At 35.9% G+C, this 20,540-nt stretch overlaps 2 protein-coding genes across 5 annotated transcripts in view; one reads left to right on the top strand and one right to left on the bottom strand.

Annotated features, from left to right (window-relative positions):
- LOC127852267 (uncharacterized) overlaps positions 1–20,540 on the top strand; it is a 49,756-nt gene that overhangs the window by 3,616 nt on the left and 25,600 nt on the right. Inside the window, exons 1-2 of one of the 3 annotated variants that reach the window (XM_052386159.1) lie at positions 12,238–12,375; positions 12,774–12,894. In XM_052386159.1, coding sequence (XP_052242119.1) covers positions 12,863–12,894 — 32 coding nt within the window. In that variant the 5' untranslated portion in view covers positions 12,238–12,375; positions 12,774–12,862. Of the gene's footprint in view, positions 1–12,237; positions 12,376–12,773; positions 12,895–14,301; positions 14,433–20,540 lie in introns of those variants that run through there. The other 2 variants (XM_052386158.1, XM_052386157.1) reach the window with 2 other exon arrangements.
- LOC127852269 (uncharacterized) lies at positions 446–15,731 on the bottom strand. 2 transcript variants are annotated; one of them, XM_052386162.1, is made up of 10 exons: positions 14,923–15,731; positions 9,467–9,502; positions 8,814–8,846; positions 7,093–7,249; positions 6,021–6,110; positions 4,805–4,843; positions 3,908–4,027; positions 3,021–3,163; positions 2,055–2,214; positions 446–1,281 (listed from the first exon to the last, which is right to left on the bottom strand). In XM_052386162.1, the coding sequence occupies exons 1-10, from the start codon at positions 14,968–14,970 to the stop codon at positions 1,085–1,087; spliced, it is 1,023 nt and encodes a 340-aa protein (XP_052242122.1). In that variant the 5' UTR covers positions 14,971–15,731; the 3' UTR covers positions 446–1,084. The 2 variants fall into 2 exon arrangements, with proteins under 2 accessions (XP_052242122.1, XP_052242123.1); XM_052386163.1 differs by lacking the exon at positions 14,923–15,731 and adding an exon at positions 14,226–14,346.

The following is a 20,540-nucleotide window of genomic DNA, read 5'->3' on the forward strand; positions in this document are numbered from 1 at the left end:
CAACTAGTGAATAAAAGACAGATTTTTAAGCTGCTTATGGCAATGTGAAATATATAGATCAGAATTACTTTATTTGATAGGCATGGGTTCTTGTTAAAAAATGTCGTATATACTGCACAATTATGTTTCACGCAGAGTCAACCTTTGGCACCGATTTCAGACGTATTCTATGATTTATTCTAATACCTTAAGATATCGGCAGACACTGCAAATAACTTTCATGCACTAAAGATTTTTGCAAATGGATGTCAATAACTTGAGATAATTGCAAAAATAAAGTTCTTAACGGTGTGTTTACATTCTGTCCAGCCCGTGTATTAATCCCTAAAAACCACGTTGATTATGCACCCTAAAAAACTTTTTTTTCGGCGTCTTTATCATAGCTAACTTTCGATCAAAATTTCTTGCGATTATTTATAAGCGGCAGTATTGAACGCAAATCAAATAGTTTTATAACACTTTTTTATTCTTATATACAATAAATAACAATATAAAGAGTTATAAAATTATCAGTTAAAATATTATTGACATTTAAAATAAAGGCTTCGCAATTCTGGAAAGCCGTGGATATTGTGGGTTTGTTTTGACATATGGAATACTCCCGATTAAGCATCTCATGTAAGTAAAGACAAAGCCGCAAATAAATGTGAACTTCACTTTAAGCATACACATTTCAAAACAGAAACCGCAGACGAGATGCATTTTTCTCGTAACTTGGAGGTGCACTCTGGTGTCTTGTTTTGCACAACCGATTTATTGCCCCCACTGGCGTTTGACATTTCTATGTAAGATCGCCGCAATCAAATATCTTCACGGTAAACATGCCATGATGCGGAAATCCTTTTACATATGCAGATAGTATGTAAGGGGTAGGATGAATTAATTTGCAAATGTATCAATGTATTCAGTGAATGTATAAATAAACACAGATATAAAAACACGACATCGTTTAACGAGCATTTTGGTCCTCGAACGCAATTTACACTTAACGAATGTGTAAAGCTAACCGTAAAATGGCCTGGGTTTGACCTGCAGTAATTTGGGTTGAAATATTGTTTTGTAAATAATAATATATTCATGTATGTCAAGTGATATTAGTCAAACTTTTTATTAGTTGCTGTGCCATTTCATTCTCGTACACTGTGACGAATACACACATGCAAGTCAAAAGGTAACTAACGGGTGGCCCCAAATTTTGTCCTGAACGCACAGATAATTGAGCATTTTGTCCACGTCGAGCATTGCACATTTCAGGCCCATCTTCGCCGTACGTCACAAAACCTACATGCAAAAAATACAATAATACAATTTAATCATACGGTAAATGTGAGCATAATTGTGTTCATTGAACCATCAGAAAAATTAGTCGGTCGTTGTTAATTAAACAGGGCTGTCTTTAACAAAAACGATACACATATTTAATAGTACTGTTATGTACATGGTCGATTCATATATTCTTCAAATAGGGTATACCTAAGATTACTATATTTTTTAAAACATTATTTTTTACCATGTTATCATTTTTTAAATAAAGTTTATCTTAATATTACTTGTATGCACATGGAATTGAATAATTATAATAAATTATGACATTTCGTTTCGGATCTGCAAAACGAAACAAAGTAACGCGTTTTATATGTAATGCACAAGTATCGCCATTGTCAAAAGCTGGTTAAACATCATAAAATGCAGTACAACACTCTTCATGAACATAAACATCTTCCGCTTTTGCTCACAAAGTGTTCTTTTAACAAGTTTTATAGATTAGCTTTAAGCACACTGGTATTTTAACCCTTTCCCACTTAGAAGCAAAATGAAATTGGCTGTGTGCAAATAGCATAAAACCAGAACAGCATGCGAGTAACTCGCAGTCTGTTCAAGTTTTATGCTGTTTGCTGCTCATCAGTATCTAATAGTTGGAAATGAAGACTTTAAAATTCAATCTAGTATGAAAGGTTATTTAGAAATTTAGCTTTCTAAAGGACTTCACATTCGTGAAAATAAGTATCTAAGTGGTACAGGTTTAATTCATTTGCGCTGTACGTGTCTCTTACCTTCAGACAGGGGCGCACATATGCAAGTGTCGTTTTCTACCTCTATGTGGCAGCGTCTCCAATTCGATGGGCGAGTTTCATTGTTGCACTCCACCGTAATTGGCTCGTGCATAAACTCTTGCATAAATCTTTTTCCATTCTTAAGGCATTTACAGTCAACCTGAAACAAATGTCCAGTAACAATAAGTAGGCTTTAATTAAACAGAGCTGCACAAATTATATGGTGATGTATCGTTGATAATTATGAGGAATGTGTGATGAGTGAAATATCGACAAAAGGTTTTATAATTAAAAAGTATCAATTAAATAATTTAAAGGTAACTGGTTATGTGTCTAAAGCAAAACGACATGTATAATTTTTTCATAGTAGTAAATCGAATGTAATTGTTTCAATTTCATTAACAACCTTATATAAGAAATACAACACAAACAATACAGTAGCTACAGTACATGGCTTTGTTTGTTTTGTTGCTTTGACGTAGAATTATGTTGCGAAGCATATGATTCCCTATTCTTTTTAGGATGGCATACAATTTTTGCTATGGCATTAAGTGTTCATTAAATGATAGGATTGATTAGTACGGTGCTTTCATACATAGATATTAAGCGTGGCTAAATGAACCCCGTCCCGTTTAGAACTGCATAATCATGAATGATGTTGATAGTACCATTATTCTCCCTTCCAGTTAACGAACACTGTGTACATGTTTTGCACTCAAGTATTTTGTATTCATGTCGTTTTCAACTGAAAATCTTGTATGTGTCATAGACGTTTAAAATATTTTGCATGTACAATTATAAGCGCATTGTGATGAATATAATTCATCGGAGGAAGAGGTTAAATATCAACAGAGCAGCCTTTCGAAATACGACGTTTGACATTTGAAAGAAAAAAACTAACATTCTTCGTTACCTTGTTTCGAACGGAAGATAAAAAAAAGATCCCCAGTACATTGTTAAACTCACCGTTTCGTTGCTTTCGTGACTGCAATATGTACCATTCCATCCAGCAAGGCAATTACATTCTGGAGGCCTCAAATCTTCCCTGCAACTGTAAATCCCATGGCCTCCGCATATGTCCTTAGCTGCGAGTGATTGGATAGTACAACCTAAGAATCACACCAGTGTTTTGTATAGTCACATAGAGTTTGCAAAACAAAACGGCTGAATATAAACAATTTATGCGGGTCTTTGTACAGCTCATTGTAAACGTTGGTGTACATTCTCTCGCTTCTCTCGCGAATATGTGTACACGATGTTGAATTAATAAATGTTCTCATAAACAAGACCTACGCAACAATCTAGTTGATTATTACGTAAACTGTTGTTAATTTGGAAATATTAGTTCAATACAAGAACGCCGCGTGTAAGAAGTACAAATCGTGTCTTGTGCTGAGAAAACTGGGCATAATGCATGTGCGGACTGCACAGGCTAATCTGGGACGACACTTTCCGCTAAAACTAGATTTTCGGTAAAGAGGGACTTCCCTTTAAACGAATAATACCATTAAAGCGGAAAGTGTCGTCCCTGATTAGCCTGTGCGGACTGTACAGGCTAATCTGGAATGACACTTTACGCACATGCATTTTGCCCAATTTTCACAGAACAAGACACAAATTAATCTCTACCGAATAAGTCTCAACTAAACATGGATTTATGATTCACTCACAATAGTCGTCTTATATACGTTTGTATCCCACACTGTGACTTGTGTAAAATTTCATAACAAAAAACAACAATAAATACGTACGGTCTTTTTAAATACGTCAAACATTTGCATTTAAACAAAAACAATTTCATTCAAGTGCTACCACAATAATTAATTTATATAACTTCTACGTGTGATACTTACATGTTATATAGTGTCTATAGAAGTGTGTAGGAGAAGTATTGCAAGGGATATGATGTCCCAACATTAATGTAAGATTTTCGGCCGTATAACAGGTCTCACCACACTGCATACATTTTGTTTCTGAAATAGAAATGCTAAAAACTTAATTTTATTGCATATATTTGCATACCCAAATTGAGCATTTGTTCAAACTTATCGTTGTCTTCTTCTGATACGAATGTGCACAAAAATTGAGAATGATAGTCTTTACATTCAAATAAATTGCTCAAACAAAAAAACTGTTGCAACGTTAGTTAATGAAACACATGAATACAATTAACAAGACAAGATTTTGCGTCATTATGTGACTGCATAGTGTATACCTCTATTAAGTGGCTATTTACAAAGCAAAAAAAATGGCGGACAAACTGACAAGTGACATGAAGGTGGCTAATCTTTGGCGAGGGGCTTGGTCTAATGTCCAACACATTGTATCATTATGATAAATGTGATCTCCAGGAAATTTTAAAGTTATCAAAAACGTACAGTCAGTACCAACACACGCAAACAAGTGAACACAAAGTGTGACATTGAACTTTGTGATAGGGACGGCAGGAATTTCTTTCAATTCAAAATAAAGTCGAATTTGTTTAAGAAATATTTCTTATTTGGACCAATGACCTGGCAGTTAGGCATTGATCTTTGTAAAGTATTTTAAAATGCAGTTTGTATTGAGCATAGTTTTGATTTTATTCATGATAACATATTTTGTAAATCATGCCACTCCTTCCATGTTAAACATGCTTTGTGATTTTTGTATAACTCTGTTGTCCCATTCTTCGATATCGGAGAAAATAGGGAATATATATGGTAATTAACAGTTTCATGATCAATTAAGAATTTTAAATAATAGTTTACCGTTTGACACAATACCAGGGTCGGCTTCACAATGTCTTTCTGAAATAAGGTTAAATACGTGTGTTCAAATAAATGTGTTTTGAGTATTATAAACTAACTGAGGTTATGTAGAAATATGACAAGACAAGACAAGACATATTTATTCCGACTTGCACAGTGTACATCGTCTAAACACTAGATGTTTCACAAGCAAATATGTCACAGAGATAAACATAGTAACAATATAAACATAAGCAGCATCGTACACGGTTACGAAAATACTAGGTTAAATACTTTTTTTAAATATGGAGGATAACTTTTTGAAGTTAAGTAACAAAATGAAAAATACTATTTCTTAAAATCAGAGCATGTTTTACAAATTTTGCTTATTTAATTAGTTCAAATTTATTCGTTGTATTCAACAATTGGTGGAATTTACAAACAGAAGGCCTAACATAATAAAATTTGTTTATGTAGTTTCTTCTTATGACAATGTATAAAGGGCATTTACAAACAAAATGAAACTCATCTTCGACATCTAATTCGTTACAACAAAGGCAATAACGTTCGTTTCGTGGTATATTTTGACCAGCATATCTTCCAGTTTGAATTCTAAGTGGGAGACTCGAAGTTCGAAGCTTTGTGACATAGTGTCTTTGTGATTTAGGTAATAAATCTAAATAATGTTAATACCAAACATACACTTAAAATACTATGGCTTTGAACAATTTATAGCCCCAAATTAAACAACAATTGGTTTTGAAATCATGTTTGCCTGGAACTTGTTACCTCCCATGACTTCCTTTTAAAACATCGTTTATATCAAAGGCATTTTAGGGTACTAAAAAATAATGTAAAAACTTATATATGATGCTGCGTGGACTAAGTTCAATGGTATAGGGTATAGTACACGGATTTGTTGAAAGTAGCACATGTCTTTTTTATGTAATGATATATTATTATTTGCTTTTGTACATCGGTAATTTTTTTTTTATAATTGTACCTAGGAAATTCTTATTTTAATTATACTTGGTATCATGTGTTTTCGCATGAGTACATGGAACATCATTTTTCGTAATAATTCATTGATTAAAATTTTGCTGACGATTGTTACATGGTCATTTTCCGCAATCGTACATGTATAATGTTTTTTTCTTACTGTATAATGTTTTAAAGTTTGTGTGATGGTAAGTAAATCATTATTTGCCTTCAAGGTAGATGGATATCTGTATTATACCTTCAAACCTGGAGGTTCTACCGACGATCTTGAGTCGACAAATGTCTGGCGGCGGACACTCCCCATCGTTATTAACGAAATAGTCAACCGCTGCAAGAAAGCATGATTATCTTACATGTGCTAGTTATATTAACTTGGGTTATATTAGAATGTAAACAGGGAATAAATGTACGACTTTTTATTCGACACATTGGTAAATTTACAACAATTTTTACTTGACATTAATGTTTAAATCATACAAAGCCATAAGCGTTTGTAAGGTTTTCCACAACTGACTATCTAAATAAATGTATCCTTTTACATGCCCTCAATTTAGCTTTTTAACTTAAAAGTAATTCGGTTGTTTTCTATAAAATGTGTCGCTAGAGACAAGACGGAATATGACACATTCGGCTAAATATGTGATAGATATTCAAAATTAATAACGCATATATGTAAACACATCGAGTATGTTGTACGAGTGATTACGTTGCGGATAATATTTCTTCATCAACGTCAATGTGTTAGTTTTTGCTGTGTGTTGCTTTCGTATTTTTAAATGATTGGTAGTTGTTGTTTTTTATAGGCATGCGATAGGTACATACAATCGCTTATATATAAACATAAAAAATTCTACACTAGTCAGTTTTATGTGTGAAGTGTCATTCTTTAATTCATAAGAAATGGAGCCTCGAGTGTGAAATGAAATAGCGTAATAAATTATGTATGCGTAGAGTGGGATGTCCAAGCATCATGGCTTCAACAAACATGATAACACTGCTCTCCTGTTTAAGAACGCACAATGCAAAACAATAGAACAATAAAAGTAGACTTACTTTTCAAAATTGGCACTAAAACATGGTAATTTATTTCAAAGAAATGTGTTTTCTTTTACCAATAAGTGCCGTTGACAGTCAAGGTCTACCACTAGTTCAAAAATAGCATATTGATTAGTTTCCCTCGCCGAAACCATTTGCAGATATAAATAAATCTCGCACACTAACTTTCATACTCACTATGATATACGACTGATTCAAAACTCATAAAACAAGTTTATCGTGAAATGTAGTATTCCTATCGCCAATACACTTACATGGATCCTGCTGATTCCGTGTTTGGGCCTGTGTTGACGTCAAAGCTAACGCATCATGTCGCTTCTTTAAAACGACAGCAATAACCACAACGCCGATTATCAAAATGCTGATCACGAGCACGAACACACATACTTTTTTTCGTGAAATTCTCCGCCACTGTAAATACATGTAAATAACAGGTTAAAAGTTGAATTCATAAAACTTACGAGCGCGATGTTTAAATTCACATACCCAGCATTGTTTTAACACCTTATAAATTAATCGATGTTTACAACATGAGCGAGTTTATTTGACTTTTTTTGCGATGTGCAATAGTTCATACAATTTGGTAACGTAACTGCCATTCAGTTTTGTTGAATGCATAAATAAGATTCTTTAAAATAAGACATGTTACATGTTTCCATGGCCATTGGCGTTGCTTTGGTATATGAAAATGACAAACTGTGTGTCTAAAGAGTATTGGTTGACTTTTACGCTATGCTGACATATTCATTTTATGTGGATTTCAACAGTTGACATTCTTCTTCTTCGGAAAGCTAGAAATTGGGCAATAAACAATTGAAAGAGACTTGTTTACAGATTTGGGCATGTTTTGAAAAGAATCATAAAATGCTTTAGATATATAACTGTAAACATCGGAACTCAAAAGCTGCAGTACAAATAATGAATAGAATTAAAGATTTGTTATCCACATCGGGACATGAACCACTGACCATTGGAGTAAAAATCTAGCGCTAAAACCTCTCGGCCATCCGTGCTTTGTACTTTTTTAAGTAATGTAGGTAGTTTTACAAAATAAAACGATACAAGTAGAACTCTCAAAACTATTCAATCGTTTCGCATTTGTAACGCTTTATTATTTTTAGGTTGTTCAATCGTTAAAAGATAAAATCGTTAAGAGATATAATGGATATGTTTAGCATGGAAAAATAATCATTATGATTGCTTCTTCGCAAATAACATAACTAGAATACAAATATACAATCCTGAAACTTTTCTTTTATTTTGTGCATTTACCAAACTGTGAACATGTACCTTTAAGTTGTTCCAAATTCAAGAATATCAGAAACTGGAAAGACTATCTAAGGAAAAGGACATTTTCAGTTATTGTCAGCATCTGTGTGATATTTGTCTTAGGTCATTAACATGTCATTTTCAAGGTAAAAAAACAGTTTAAACACTTTACAACGAATAACAGTAATTACATTAGTACGAGAGATGGAAAAGATAAGCATTCAACTTGTTTTTAATTGGTATATTTATATTTTTTCCTTACACTCCTTTTGCTTCGTTATTGCACATAAGATCACCTCGTTACTATGCATCGTATTATTTATTTGGGCCGCGCTCTGTGCAAAGGGGGTGAAATGTATGTGCGTTAAGTGTCGTTCCAGATGAGCCTGTGCAGTTCGCATAGGCTAATCAGGGACGACACTTTCCGTTTTTATGGTATTTTTTGTTTACAGAAAGTCTCTACGTAGCAAAAAATCCTGTTTTTGTGAAATGTCGTCCCTGATTAGCCTGTACAGTCCGCACAGGCTAATCAGGGACGACACTTTCCACAAAAAGTTGGACGACACTTTAAGCACATGAATAAATCCCCCTTTTCAAAGAGCGCGCCTCATATTTATTTCGAACAAATACATTCTCTGATGCCATGACAAACATTTAATTGTAAGATAAATGTTGTACACAAAAAATAACCCCATATATATCTTACCCAATGGGCGGGTTCTGTTGATCCTTCTTGAACCTGAAAACAACACGTTAATATTACTGTTTATAGCAATATATACATATAAGATAAATGACAACAAACGTTTATTGACTGCACCACTTTAAAAGATTGTATTAACAACAAAAAGAACGGTTGTACATATGTTTCAGCGCATTTTGTTGTTCTTTTGCTTGTTATGCGGGCTTTATATAGAATGGCATTAAATTTGCAATGCATAACTTTAGGCACAGTGGCAAATTCCGGCACCCTTCCAATCTTTAAATTCTTGAATGTTATCACTGAATATTGCAAAACTTTATGAAAATTGAGAGGGATTATTCATCACAAGTTTTTGAAATGTATTATTTGTGAAAAGTGTCACTCTGCTTAGAATATATAAGCCGCATTCTGAGAAAACTTGACATAATGCATGTGCGTAAAGTGTCTTCACAGATTAGCCTGTGCAATCCGCGAAGGCTTAAAATGGCAGGAACTTTCCGCCGACACTGGATTTTTGTTTAGTAGAGACCTCCTTTAAACGAAAAATACAAAAAAGGCGTAAAGTTTCGTCCCTGATTAGCCTGTAATTTATACACGGTCTTCTCTGAGACAACATATTACGCACATGCCCCTTTTTTAAGAATATGTATACATACTTGTAAAGGCTCACATGACTGATTGTGTTCGGCATCCTGAAAGAAATTCACGACTTTATGTATATCATCTTCATATGACTAAAATAACTATTCTACGAAACCCTTTTAATCAATAAAAAACAGATTACAATCACACTTTACAATTTAATGTAATGTAATTTAATGTAAAAAAAAAATGGCTGTACGGCGAACACAAAAGCATCATAACTATTGACATCTAAATCTATGCTTCGTAGCTTTTTAAGGTGCGAGCCATTTAAAGACCTATCACAGATGTTTTACGCGTAGTGCAATTAATTCTTAATTCAACACGTTATTTTGTTATGGATCATAATAACGAAACAGCATGTATATTGGTCATCATGTATGGTTATAAAAACATTTTAAAAACTGCTTTAAATATCTGTGCTGTTGATGCAAAAGGCCCGGGAAATGATATGGGCCGTGCTCCGTGAAAAGGGCGTTTAATGCAAGTGCGTAAAGTGTCGTCCCAGATTAGCCTATGCAGTCCGCACAGGCTAATCTGGGACGACACTTGACGCACATGCATAAAACCCCTTTTTCACTGGGCACGGTACATTTATAAGATCATCAAAGCGTTTGTAAGCGACTTTAGTACACTATTTCGAAAGTAGAAAAAAAAGATAAATGAGAACTATAATCCAGTTAAAGGGGCCTTTTCACGTTTTGATAAATAGACAAAATTTATTTAAAAAAAGTTGTTTCAGATTCACAAATTTTCGTTTTAGTTATGATATTTGTGATGAAATAGTAATACTGAACATTTACCATGCTCTAAAATATCCATTATATGCATCTTTCGACGATTTGAAAACCTGAAAATTATAAAGCGTTGCAACGCGAAACGATTGAATAATTTGGAAAGTTTTGTTTTTGTCGTTATATTTGATGAAACTAAGAGGATTGCTTATATAAAGTAAAAAATACATTCCCTCGTAGCATGAGCACGGTGGCCGAGTGGTCTAAGCGGAAGACTTTTTACTCCAGGACTCCAAGGGTCAGTGGTTGGAGCCCAGTTGAGGGTTACTTTTTGTATCTTTTTTAATTGCATTTTTGTTTTTGCACTGGATATTTTTAGGTCTAATGTTTTAATTTATCAATATAATGCATTTAATGACAAACTTCAATACAAGCCAAAATCTGTGAAAAGGCCCCTTAAAAAAGAAATGGTACCAAAAGATCAAAAGATAGATAAAATGCCGAAACCTTTTAATACATATGCATACAAACTTCTTCATATTGACCTTCCTCAATGAAAATGGGGGTTAATGGGTCTCAATATTGTGTAATCACATATCACGATACAGTTTTCATGAGAACCCATAAAACGTTCACGTTACAACTACTGTGATGAGTATCTGTTACCAATCAAAACCTTATCAATATGGGTCGAGCTCTTTAAACGAGGGTTTAATGCATGTGCGTAAAGTGTCGTCCCAGATTAGCCTGTGCATTCCGCATAGACGACAGTTTTCGCCTAAACTAGATTTTTGATAAGAGGAGACTTTCTTTAAACGAAAAATATCATAACAGCGGAAAGTGTCGCCCCTGATTAGCCTTTGCGGACTGGAAAAGCTAATCTGGGACGACGTTTTAAGAACTTGAATTAAACCCCCTGTTCACAGAGCTCGACCCATATAGATTATGTTTTGATTGGTAATAGATAATCATCATAGTACTTGTTAAGTGTACGTTTTATGGGAAAATTGTATCATGGTGTGTTATTACAAAATATTGACATTTTGAGAGTTCACTTAATAATTACATTATTCTAAAAGCAGACTAGCCTTCAACCCGCGACCTTTATGTGTCAATTATGTTCGTACCTCAACGCCGTTTGTGTATTTTCAAAACCAGTATTTAATTTTATATTTACTAAACTACGAAGCCATTGCATTATTTCCCATGACACGCTATATCAGTATGCACGACATATCGAGTGGAAATGGTGAAAATGAAATATTAAATCCTGCACTGTGGCGGCATGTTATCTGATTTAGGTATCATTTGAGATAGTAGGCTACATCAAAAATAGCGACGCTTTAGTTTATGTTTTATGAGTTTGTGTTTGTATAGGACATTTCAACTGAGTTGTTGAAGGAGTGCATTTACAATTGACAGCTAAATGACAACCGTGTCATTGCACATTCAATACATCGTAACATGAGCCGGGCTGTCGCCAAATTCATGCGCGAACAGTGTCTTCCCAGTCAGCACACGTACCGTCCTCAATTCAAATGTACAGCGCCGTTTTCCACGACTTGCTGTGCACAACATTATAACCCCATTATAACTTGTTATAATTGTGCTGTGCACTGCGAAAAGGGGGTTTAATGCATGTGCGTGAAGTGTCGTCACAGAGTAGCCTGTTCAGTCCGCATAGGCTAATCAGGGACGACACTTTCCGCTTTTAAGCAAGAAAGTCTCTTCTTAGCAGAAATCTTGTTTTGTGGAAAGTGTCCTCCCTGATAAGCCTGTGTGGACTGCACAGGCTAATCTGGGACGACACTTTACGCACATGCATTTAACCCCATTTTCACAGAGCACGACCCGATTATAAAAAATAGACAATATCCAGAGCGTTTAATAAGATAATACATTGTGTAAGGCGAATAGTTAACATAAACTTGAAAGATCATCTTATTATTTGATATATGATACAGCATTAGCCGCCAATATACCCCTTTAAGGAAAACAATATACCCCTTTAAGGAAAACAAGCAGGTCAATGACAATGGTATCAATGACAAAGGTATCAGCTTGTCGAACAGCATATTAGAGCCCGTATTTAAGTGTCATATTTCATTTTCTTTAGTATTGAAAACAAGGTTGGTTTATACTTGTTCACATCTGTTTTTTGGATTTTAAACTACAATGAGCATACCAAGGTCAGTTGTAAAGCTTTACGTTACAATTGTATCAATCCCAAAATACAATTGTATACTATGTCTCTCTGTCTCTCTCTCGTTATGAAGTTTATTTAATATAACATAATGTTAGTTTAAACCTATTTATTTTAGCTCGATTGCATCGAAAGCCTAAGGCATATATAAACGCTCTCGAGTCCGTTTCCTGGGCCTAGAACCAGTACTTGGTGTCTTTGGGGAAGATCTAAAGAACGCTCCCACGGTAGGGATTAAACCCGTGACCTCCCGGTCGCTAGGCGGACACCATATCCATTACACCACAGCGACCTCTAACATAATGGTCAGGCCATGTAAAAGTTGCATTAGTTTTTAAACGTTAATCTCAGTAGGCACATTTTTGTTTAAAACATTTGTTTAAGGTCGATGACACCGATAGCCTACGGCTTACTGAGACAATCTCGTGTCGGTTTCCTGGATAGAACTCGTGAATGGTATAAGTTGGGGAATCATGAGAATCTGGAGTCCGCTTAGGCTAACGAGGTAAGACATGTTAAGCACTTCTGGAATGTCTCTTTTATGAGAAATATCTTCTTCACAAAAATCCAGTATAGGCGGAATGTGCCGTCCCTGATCAGCCCGTGCGGACTGCACATTCTAACTATGGGGCGAAACTTAACGTACATGCATTAAGCCCAGTTGTCCACGAACGAGGCTTATATGTGTTCAACAGACAAACATAAAACGATGACAGGTAATCACAATGAGACGTGTTTACTGAAACGATCATTTCATTAAGGTTTACGTAACCTTAGCTTGAATATGACAGTGACGATGTGTTAAGGTTAACAGGAATGAGCGGCAGTAAAACTAGTTAAATTGTCCTGCAATTAGTAATTAAAGAACTGTTCTGCTTTGAAGATGAATGGCATGTATCGATTTTCAAAGAAACTGCGGGTTCGCATTTATGTAGTTGATTTGATGACAGCCTACTTCGACAGGTCACGAGTTCGATCTAAATATATGAACCGTGCTCTGTGGAAAGGGGTTTAATGCATGTGTGCAAAGTGCCGTCCAAGATTGGCCTGTGCAGTCCGCACAGGCTAATCAGGGACGACACTTTCCGCTTTAATGATATTTTCCGTTTCAATAGGGTCTCTTTTTAGCAAAAATCCAGTTTAGGCGAAAAGTGTCGTCACACAGGCTAATATTTGACGACACATTACGCACATGCATTTAACCCTCTTTTCACAGAGCGCGGCTCATATGTTTGAAGTATTAAACGGGTCTCTCTCAACAGTCATTGGTTCTAACCAGGAAACGGCCTCGGGAGTTTCTCAATAAACCTTTTTCGCTCTGTTAGCAATCGCAAATACTTATTTTTCTAAGAAAAACTGAATTGAAATAATATATTAGAAAACAAGTTCCATAACGAACATCACATTTGTATATAAATGACGTTAAAGAAAAGCAGTCGGGTGTTGTTGTCATTTTGTGCTTTGTTGTTGTTGTTGCTGTGTTGTTATTGTTTTATTCATGCCTCTTTCGTCGCTAAATAACAGAAAGTCAAGCCAAATGTAAACATCGAAGCAAGCGTATGATTTCTCGCAAAATGCAAGCATAGGATTTCTGTGGGAAGAAAAATCCATAAATCCCATAGCGACCGTCGAATTCGAGTGCACGTGAGCAAGTAAACATAGCAGATGCACAACCAGTCTGGATCATGTATTAACATGTTCAAGATAGTTCTCTAAACATAGATGTTTAGAGAACTGACATTGTAACGGATCTAACATTCAATGGATGGTTTACATAGCGAAGTTCGACGAGGATATTTAGTCGATAAAATATTACGAAAACAATAATGCACTCACCGAATCTGAGTAGTCCGCCATTTTGTAAAAACGAACCTATTTTGTTATTACATAAATTCTTCCAACGTGCGAATGTGTTGCAATGAGTTTCAAAACGAAAGCAGTCATATGATAATCGCATGGAAAGCTCGGCTTCAAGAATTGGCAGGGCATTTCCCGCACTTGACATATCGAAAATGAAAGTATCGGTACATGTAAACATACCTGGTAATTTCTTAATTTACGTGTTTTAACAACGCAGTATATGGTAAATGTGCATATGATTTCTAAATTGACTTGTTTAACAACTTTATAAATTATTGGCCGTGTTTTTATTCTTTTTAAAACTTAATATTCGTTTACCAGACGAGACTTTACATGAAAGTCGCAAAATGAATAAAGTGCATTTCTGGCAAAGGTCAACTAGACTGGTAACAAAAGTCGTTGCCAGCTGAAGAAATTTCAACATTTTAACTCTGCGACAAGTGTCCACAAATTATTCATTTTATTAAGGAGAATCTGTAACAAAAAACACGACTTTCTAAATGTTTCCGGTAAGCACATTTATACGTGTTACCAAATTAAAATTAGTTTACTTGTAAATTTATTCGTTTTCAAAAATAAAGAAAATCTTTACAGTAAGCAAATAACTTAGAAAAATACAGACAAAATCTACCAAATTCTTTTTTATATTGGAACAAAATCACCATACACTTACATGTTCTGTAACGTCCGATGGACGGGAATCGTTCTCAGTTGAAGCCATGTTGCAATGTCCGAATGTTCCATTGGCCACACGAATTATGAACGATATGTATTATCTGCAACTTGAGTAGATTCAACACAAAAGGAATCATTGTGGACAATATTCCAGAACCGAAACAATTCCAGTTAATTCTCGGAATATTTCATTTTCGCTTTCAACTAGAAGTATAATTATTTACAAATGTATGTCAGTCTAATAATTGTCGACAACTTTCAGATGCGACGTTATCGCTCATCTAGTCGCGAATTACAAAGAAAGCAGTGTAAACTATAGCCCGGGTTGGAAGCAATCTTTCAATTTGCAAACAGTAATTGTGAATAATTGGAAACATAAGCAATCAAATTGTTGTATTTGCTAAAGCGTTTCATAATGTTCTGATGGTCAGTGAGATAATGAGATCACCGCATTTCAGCTGCCGAAAAAGATGTCTGTTTGTTTACTTTGAAGTTAGTATAAATTATTAGTGAACTCTTTATGTTGAAAATCCCCTGCTTTTCATAGTTTATTAAATGTAATATGCTTCTTACAAAAGTATAAATTATTTATATTTTTATTCACTCACTACGGTATTTAAGCTTCTAGCTTGCCGTGCATATCCTGTCAATATAAATTAGTAGAAATACAAAAAAGAAACACGCGAATATATTTACTTCACACTAAATGAAACACGCACTTTATTATATTCCGGGTCTCATGTCATTTAAACGTGTACCGGTAATCTCATTAAACGGGTCGTTGTGATATTGTTACGAGACAAGTATGTTGGTCTAACCGTGCTGTTAAGATTACATAAGTGATAACTTGGGTGGGAAATTCGGTATATCTTTATTGTTATGGACATATTGAATTAGCCATCCTCATACAATTATGTTGATGGCGTTTCGGCCGTCTCAAGATTTTGTAAGATGCATTATAGCCTCTTTCTTGGAAAACTAGTGTTGAGCATGTGCGTAGAGTCTCGTCTCAAGTCTGTATGTGCAGTCCGCACAGGCTGATCAGTAACGGCACTTTCCGCCTTTACGAGATTTTCGATAAAAATTGACTTCCTTTAAACGAAAAATACATAAAAGTGGGAAGTGTCGTCCCTGATTAGCCTGTGCGGAACAATCTGCGACGACACATTTCGCATATGTTATAAGCCGAGTATTCGAAGAGCGAGGGCCATATTTAGATCATGTTGCTGGGGCTATATAATAGTCTGTCATTTTAATGGCTTTATCAGCGCCTTACTTAATAAAAAATGTTTCGCGTGATAGAAAACATTCTATAACAATATAAACGGTGCATGGGAACACCAGACTTCAATGGGACCTCTTCACATATTTTTGTAATTATACCATTTTGAATAATGGAAAATAATAATAGAAGCAAGAAACAGAAGTTGAATAAAAAATATTTCGACCTGACCGGGATTTGCGCCTAAAGGACAGTGGGATCAAAATATATAGTGGGAAACCGTATTTTAACAAACTTTGTTACATTTAGCAATACTATGAGTTGGTCAAATTCTCTAAGAAAAGCGTTACTCATACTTTATATTGCTTTACTAATTTCGTTTTAAGATCATCCATAATCGGAATGGTATTTTGAACATTTTTCCTTGCAATAAGCGGAATATTGTTTGTTTAATTTAAATGGATTCTATTTATTGAACATTTGTTTTGGAAAATTATGTTTTGCCAATCTGCGAAATAGTCTCTGGCATTTTAATGTATTTCCTCAAAAGCTGATTATAGTTTCTATTCCATTTTAAAAAATATTCAATTCTTTCAAAATCATAATAATGAATTTAGAATGACGAATATTCATAAACAAAGCGGCGTAACGTAAGTCAGTGATGTCTGACTTGGTCATTTTTGACTGTCTATAGACACCTCCCCCCCCCCCCCCCCCCCCCCCCGGTTGGATTGGACAAAATCCAACGGAAGTAATAAGCTCTAAAAGGAGATGATTTCTATACCTGCTAAATGATAAATATAAATTTTATTTCAAAGTGGCGCAGTAGGAGGCATTGTGTTTCTGACGAACACATCTCTTGTTGGGTCACTAGGTCAAGGTCACTGTGACCTCTAAAAAATAATTCTGACAAGGTTTCGCAGCCGAGCGTGGCACCCGTTATGCGGTGCTCTTGTTTTATAATATGTTACAAAAATAATAATACACGAAAAATATATATTGATTATATATATTTTTAATGATTCTAAATGTACAGCTATTTTAATTTGTTCATTAATTTGTTGGTAATGACGCGTTAAAAATGTATTTTATCGACCTGCTACGTCGTGCATATTTTACCCGTCTATAATTGATAGTCATTCTATGCAGATAAAAGAATTGATAACAAATGATTTGCCGCTTGTGTTATCTGTCTAATGGTAAATCTGGATAAGAGCAGGTGTCTTATGTACAAGTGTTTGTACCATTTATGCATACTGAGTGCATACATATAGGGTTATTAAGACTTATATCAAACGCATGGTGTTGACATTTTCCAACATAATACAAGTTAAATACTATTTAGTAAAATATGTAACATTAATTTTTACAGCAGAGTATAAAGACAATAAAACAATCAGTAAACTGATATAACGGCGTAGAAAACACATGACCTATGACCTACATTACATTACCGTCAATAGATAGCAAACATCGACATTATACTATTTTTCACATGTCCCATTCTTATCCTCGATCCTCTCTTAGTCAGTCCATTAAATGAACAATAATCACACGTAATGCAGTTTTCATTCAAATATAACCTTCATCTTATCGTGGTGGCTTGGCTAGCTTATGTCTTTTACACATGGCGTTAATACGCAAAATATTTGAGACAAGGTTCGCGAAGATGCGCCATAAGGTATAGACCGTAATAAAGGCGAAAACTTCAAACGTGTAAGTGTGATCCTGGCTTCTAGTTGGCATGATAACCAAATGCCTTCTACACATCGCCCTAATATCAAAGCGGTTCAGGTAAACGAAAATCCTTTTATTAGCATATAAGATATCAATAGGACACTGAAAGCGGGACTTAAAAATTAACCTTAAGTGAGACCTTAAGGCGACAAGACTTAGCCATATACAACCCTAAAATGTGACCTTGAGCCGGCATGACTGACTCATATACAACCCTTAACCGTGACATTGAGCCGGCAAGACTAACCAGTATACAACCCTTACATGTGGTATTAAGTCGACAAGACTGACCCATACACAACCCTTAAGTGTAACCTTGTGCCACCAAGACTGACCCATATACAACCCTTAAGTGTTACCTTGATCCGGCAAGACTGACCCATAAACAACCCTTAAGTGTTACCTTGAGCCGGCAAGACTGACCCATACACATCCCTAGTATTACCATGATCCGGCAAGACTGACCCATATGAAACCCTTAAGTGTTACCTTGATCCGGCATGACTGACCCATATACAACCCTTAAGTGTTACCTTGATCCGACAAGACTGACCGATATACAACCCTTAAGTGTTATCTTGATCCGGCAAGACTGACCCATATACAACCTGTTACCTTGATCCGGCAATACTGACCGATATACAACCCTTAAGTGTTTCCTTGATCGGACAAGACTGACCCATATACAACCCTTAAGTGTTACCTTGATCCGACAAGACTGACCCATATACAACCCTTTAGTGTAACCTTGATCCGACAAGACTGACCCATATACAACCCTTATGCGTGATCTTGGGCCGGCAAGACTGACCCATATACAACCCTTAATTGTAATCTTGATCCGGCAAGACTGATCCATATACAACCATTATGTTTTACCTTGATCCGGCAAGACTGATCCATATATAACCCTTAAGTGTTACCTTGATCCGGCAAGACTGACCCATATACAACCCTTAAGTGTTACCTTGATCCGGAAAGACTGACCCATATACAAGCCTTAAGTGTTACCTTGATCCGACAAGACTGACCCATATACAACCCTTAAGTGTTACCTTGATCCGTCAAGACTGACCCATATACATCCCTTAAGTGTTACCTTGATCCGGCAAGACTTACCGATATACAACTCTTAAGTGTGATCTTGATCCGGCTAGATTGACCAATATACAACCCTAAAGTGTTACCTTGATCCGGCAAGACTGAATTATATACAACTCTTAAGTGTTACCTTGATCCGGCATGACTGACCCATATACAACCCTTAAGTGTTACCTTGAGCCGGCAAGACTGAACCATATACAACCCTTAAGTGTTACCTTGATCCGACAAGACTGACCCAATACAACCCTAAAGTGTGATCTTGGGCCGGCAAGACTGACCCATATACAACCCTTAAGTGTTACCTTGATCCGACAAGACTGACCCATATACAACCCTTTAGTGTAACCTTGATCCGACAAGACTGACCCATATACAACCCTTATGCGTGATCTTGGGCCGGCAAGACTGACCCATATACAACCCTTAATTGTAATCTTGATCCGGCAAGACTGATCCATATACAACCATTATGTTTTACCTTGATCCGGCAAGACTGATCCATATATAACCCTTAAGTGTTACCTTGATCCGGCAAGACTGACCCATATACAACCCTTAAGTGTTACCTTGATTCGGAAAGACTGACCCATATACAAGCCTTAAGTGTTACCTTGATCCGACAAGACTGACCCATATACAACCCTTAAGTGTTACCTTGATCCGTCAAGACTGACCCATATACATCCCTTAAGTGTTACCTTGATCCGGCAAGACTTACCGATATACAACTCTTAAGTGTGATCTTGATCCGGCTAGATTGACCAATATACAACCCTAAAGTGTTACCTTGATCCGGCAAGACTGAATTATATACAACTCTTAAGTGTTACCTTGATCCGGCATGACTGACCCATATACAACCCTTAAGTGTTACCTTGAGCCGGCAAGACTGAACCATATACAACCCTTAAGTGTTACCTTGATCCGACAAGACTGACCCAATACAACCCTAAAGTGTGATCTTGGGCCGGCAAGACTGACCCATATACAACCCTTAAGTGTTACCTTGATCCGACAAGACTGACCCATATACAACCCTTTAGTGTAACCTTGATCCGACAAGACTGACCCATATACAACCCTTATGCGTGATCTTGGGCCGGCAAGACTGACCCATATACAACCCTTAATTGTAATCTTGATCCGGCAAGACTGATCCATATACAACCATTATGTTTTACCTTGATCCGGCAAGACTGATCCATATATAACCCTTAAGTGTTACCTTGATCCGGCAAGACTGACCCATATACAACCCTTAAGTGTTACCTTGATTCGGAAAGACTGACCCATATACAAGCCTTAAGTGTTACCTTGATCCGACAAGACTGACCCATATACAACCCTTAAGTGTTACCTTGATCCGTCAAGACTGACCCATATACATCCCTTAAGTGTTACCTTGATCCGGCAAGACTTACCGATATACAACTCTTAAGTGTGATCTTGATCCGGCTAGATTGACCAATATACAACCCTAAAGTGTTACCTTGATCCGGCAAGACTGAATTATATACAACTCTTAAGTGTTACCTTGATCCGGCATGACTGAC

This window comes from Dreissena polymorpha, chromosome 12, assembly GCF_020536995.1.
Source record: "Dreissena polymorpha isolate Duluth1 chromosome 12, UMN_Dpol_1.0, whole genome shotgun sequence".
Taxonomy (NCBI): domain Eukaryota; kingdom Metazoa; phylum Mollusca; class Bivalvia; order Myida; family Dreissenidae; genus Dreissena; species Dreissena polymorpha.

Coding starts and splice junctions, on each gene's coding strand:
- LOC127852269 (XM_052386162.1), bottom strand. CDS start 14,970: ATGGCTTCAACTGAGAACGATTCCCGTCCATCGGACGTTACAGAACAT. Junction 9,503..14,922: donor CATCGGACGTTACAGAACAT/GTAAGTGTATGG, acceptor AATTTCTTTCAG/GATGCCGAACACAATCAGTC. Junction 7,250..8,813: donor CAACAGAACCCGCCCATTGG/GTAAGATATATA, acceptor ATGTATTTACAG/TGGCGGAGAATTTCACGAAA.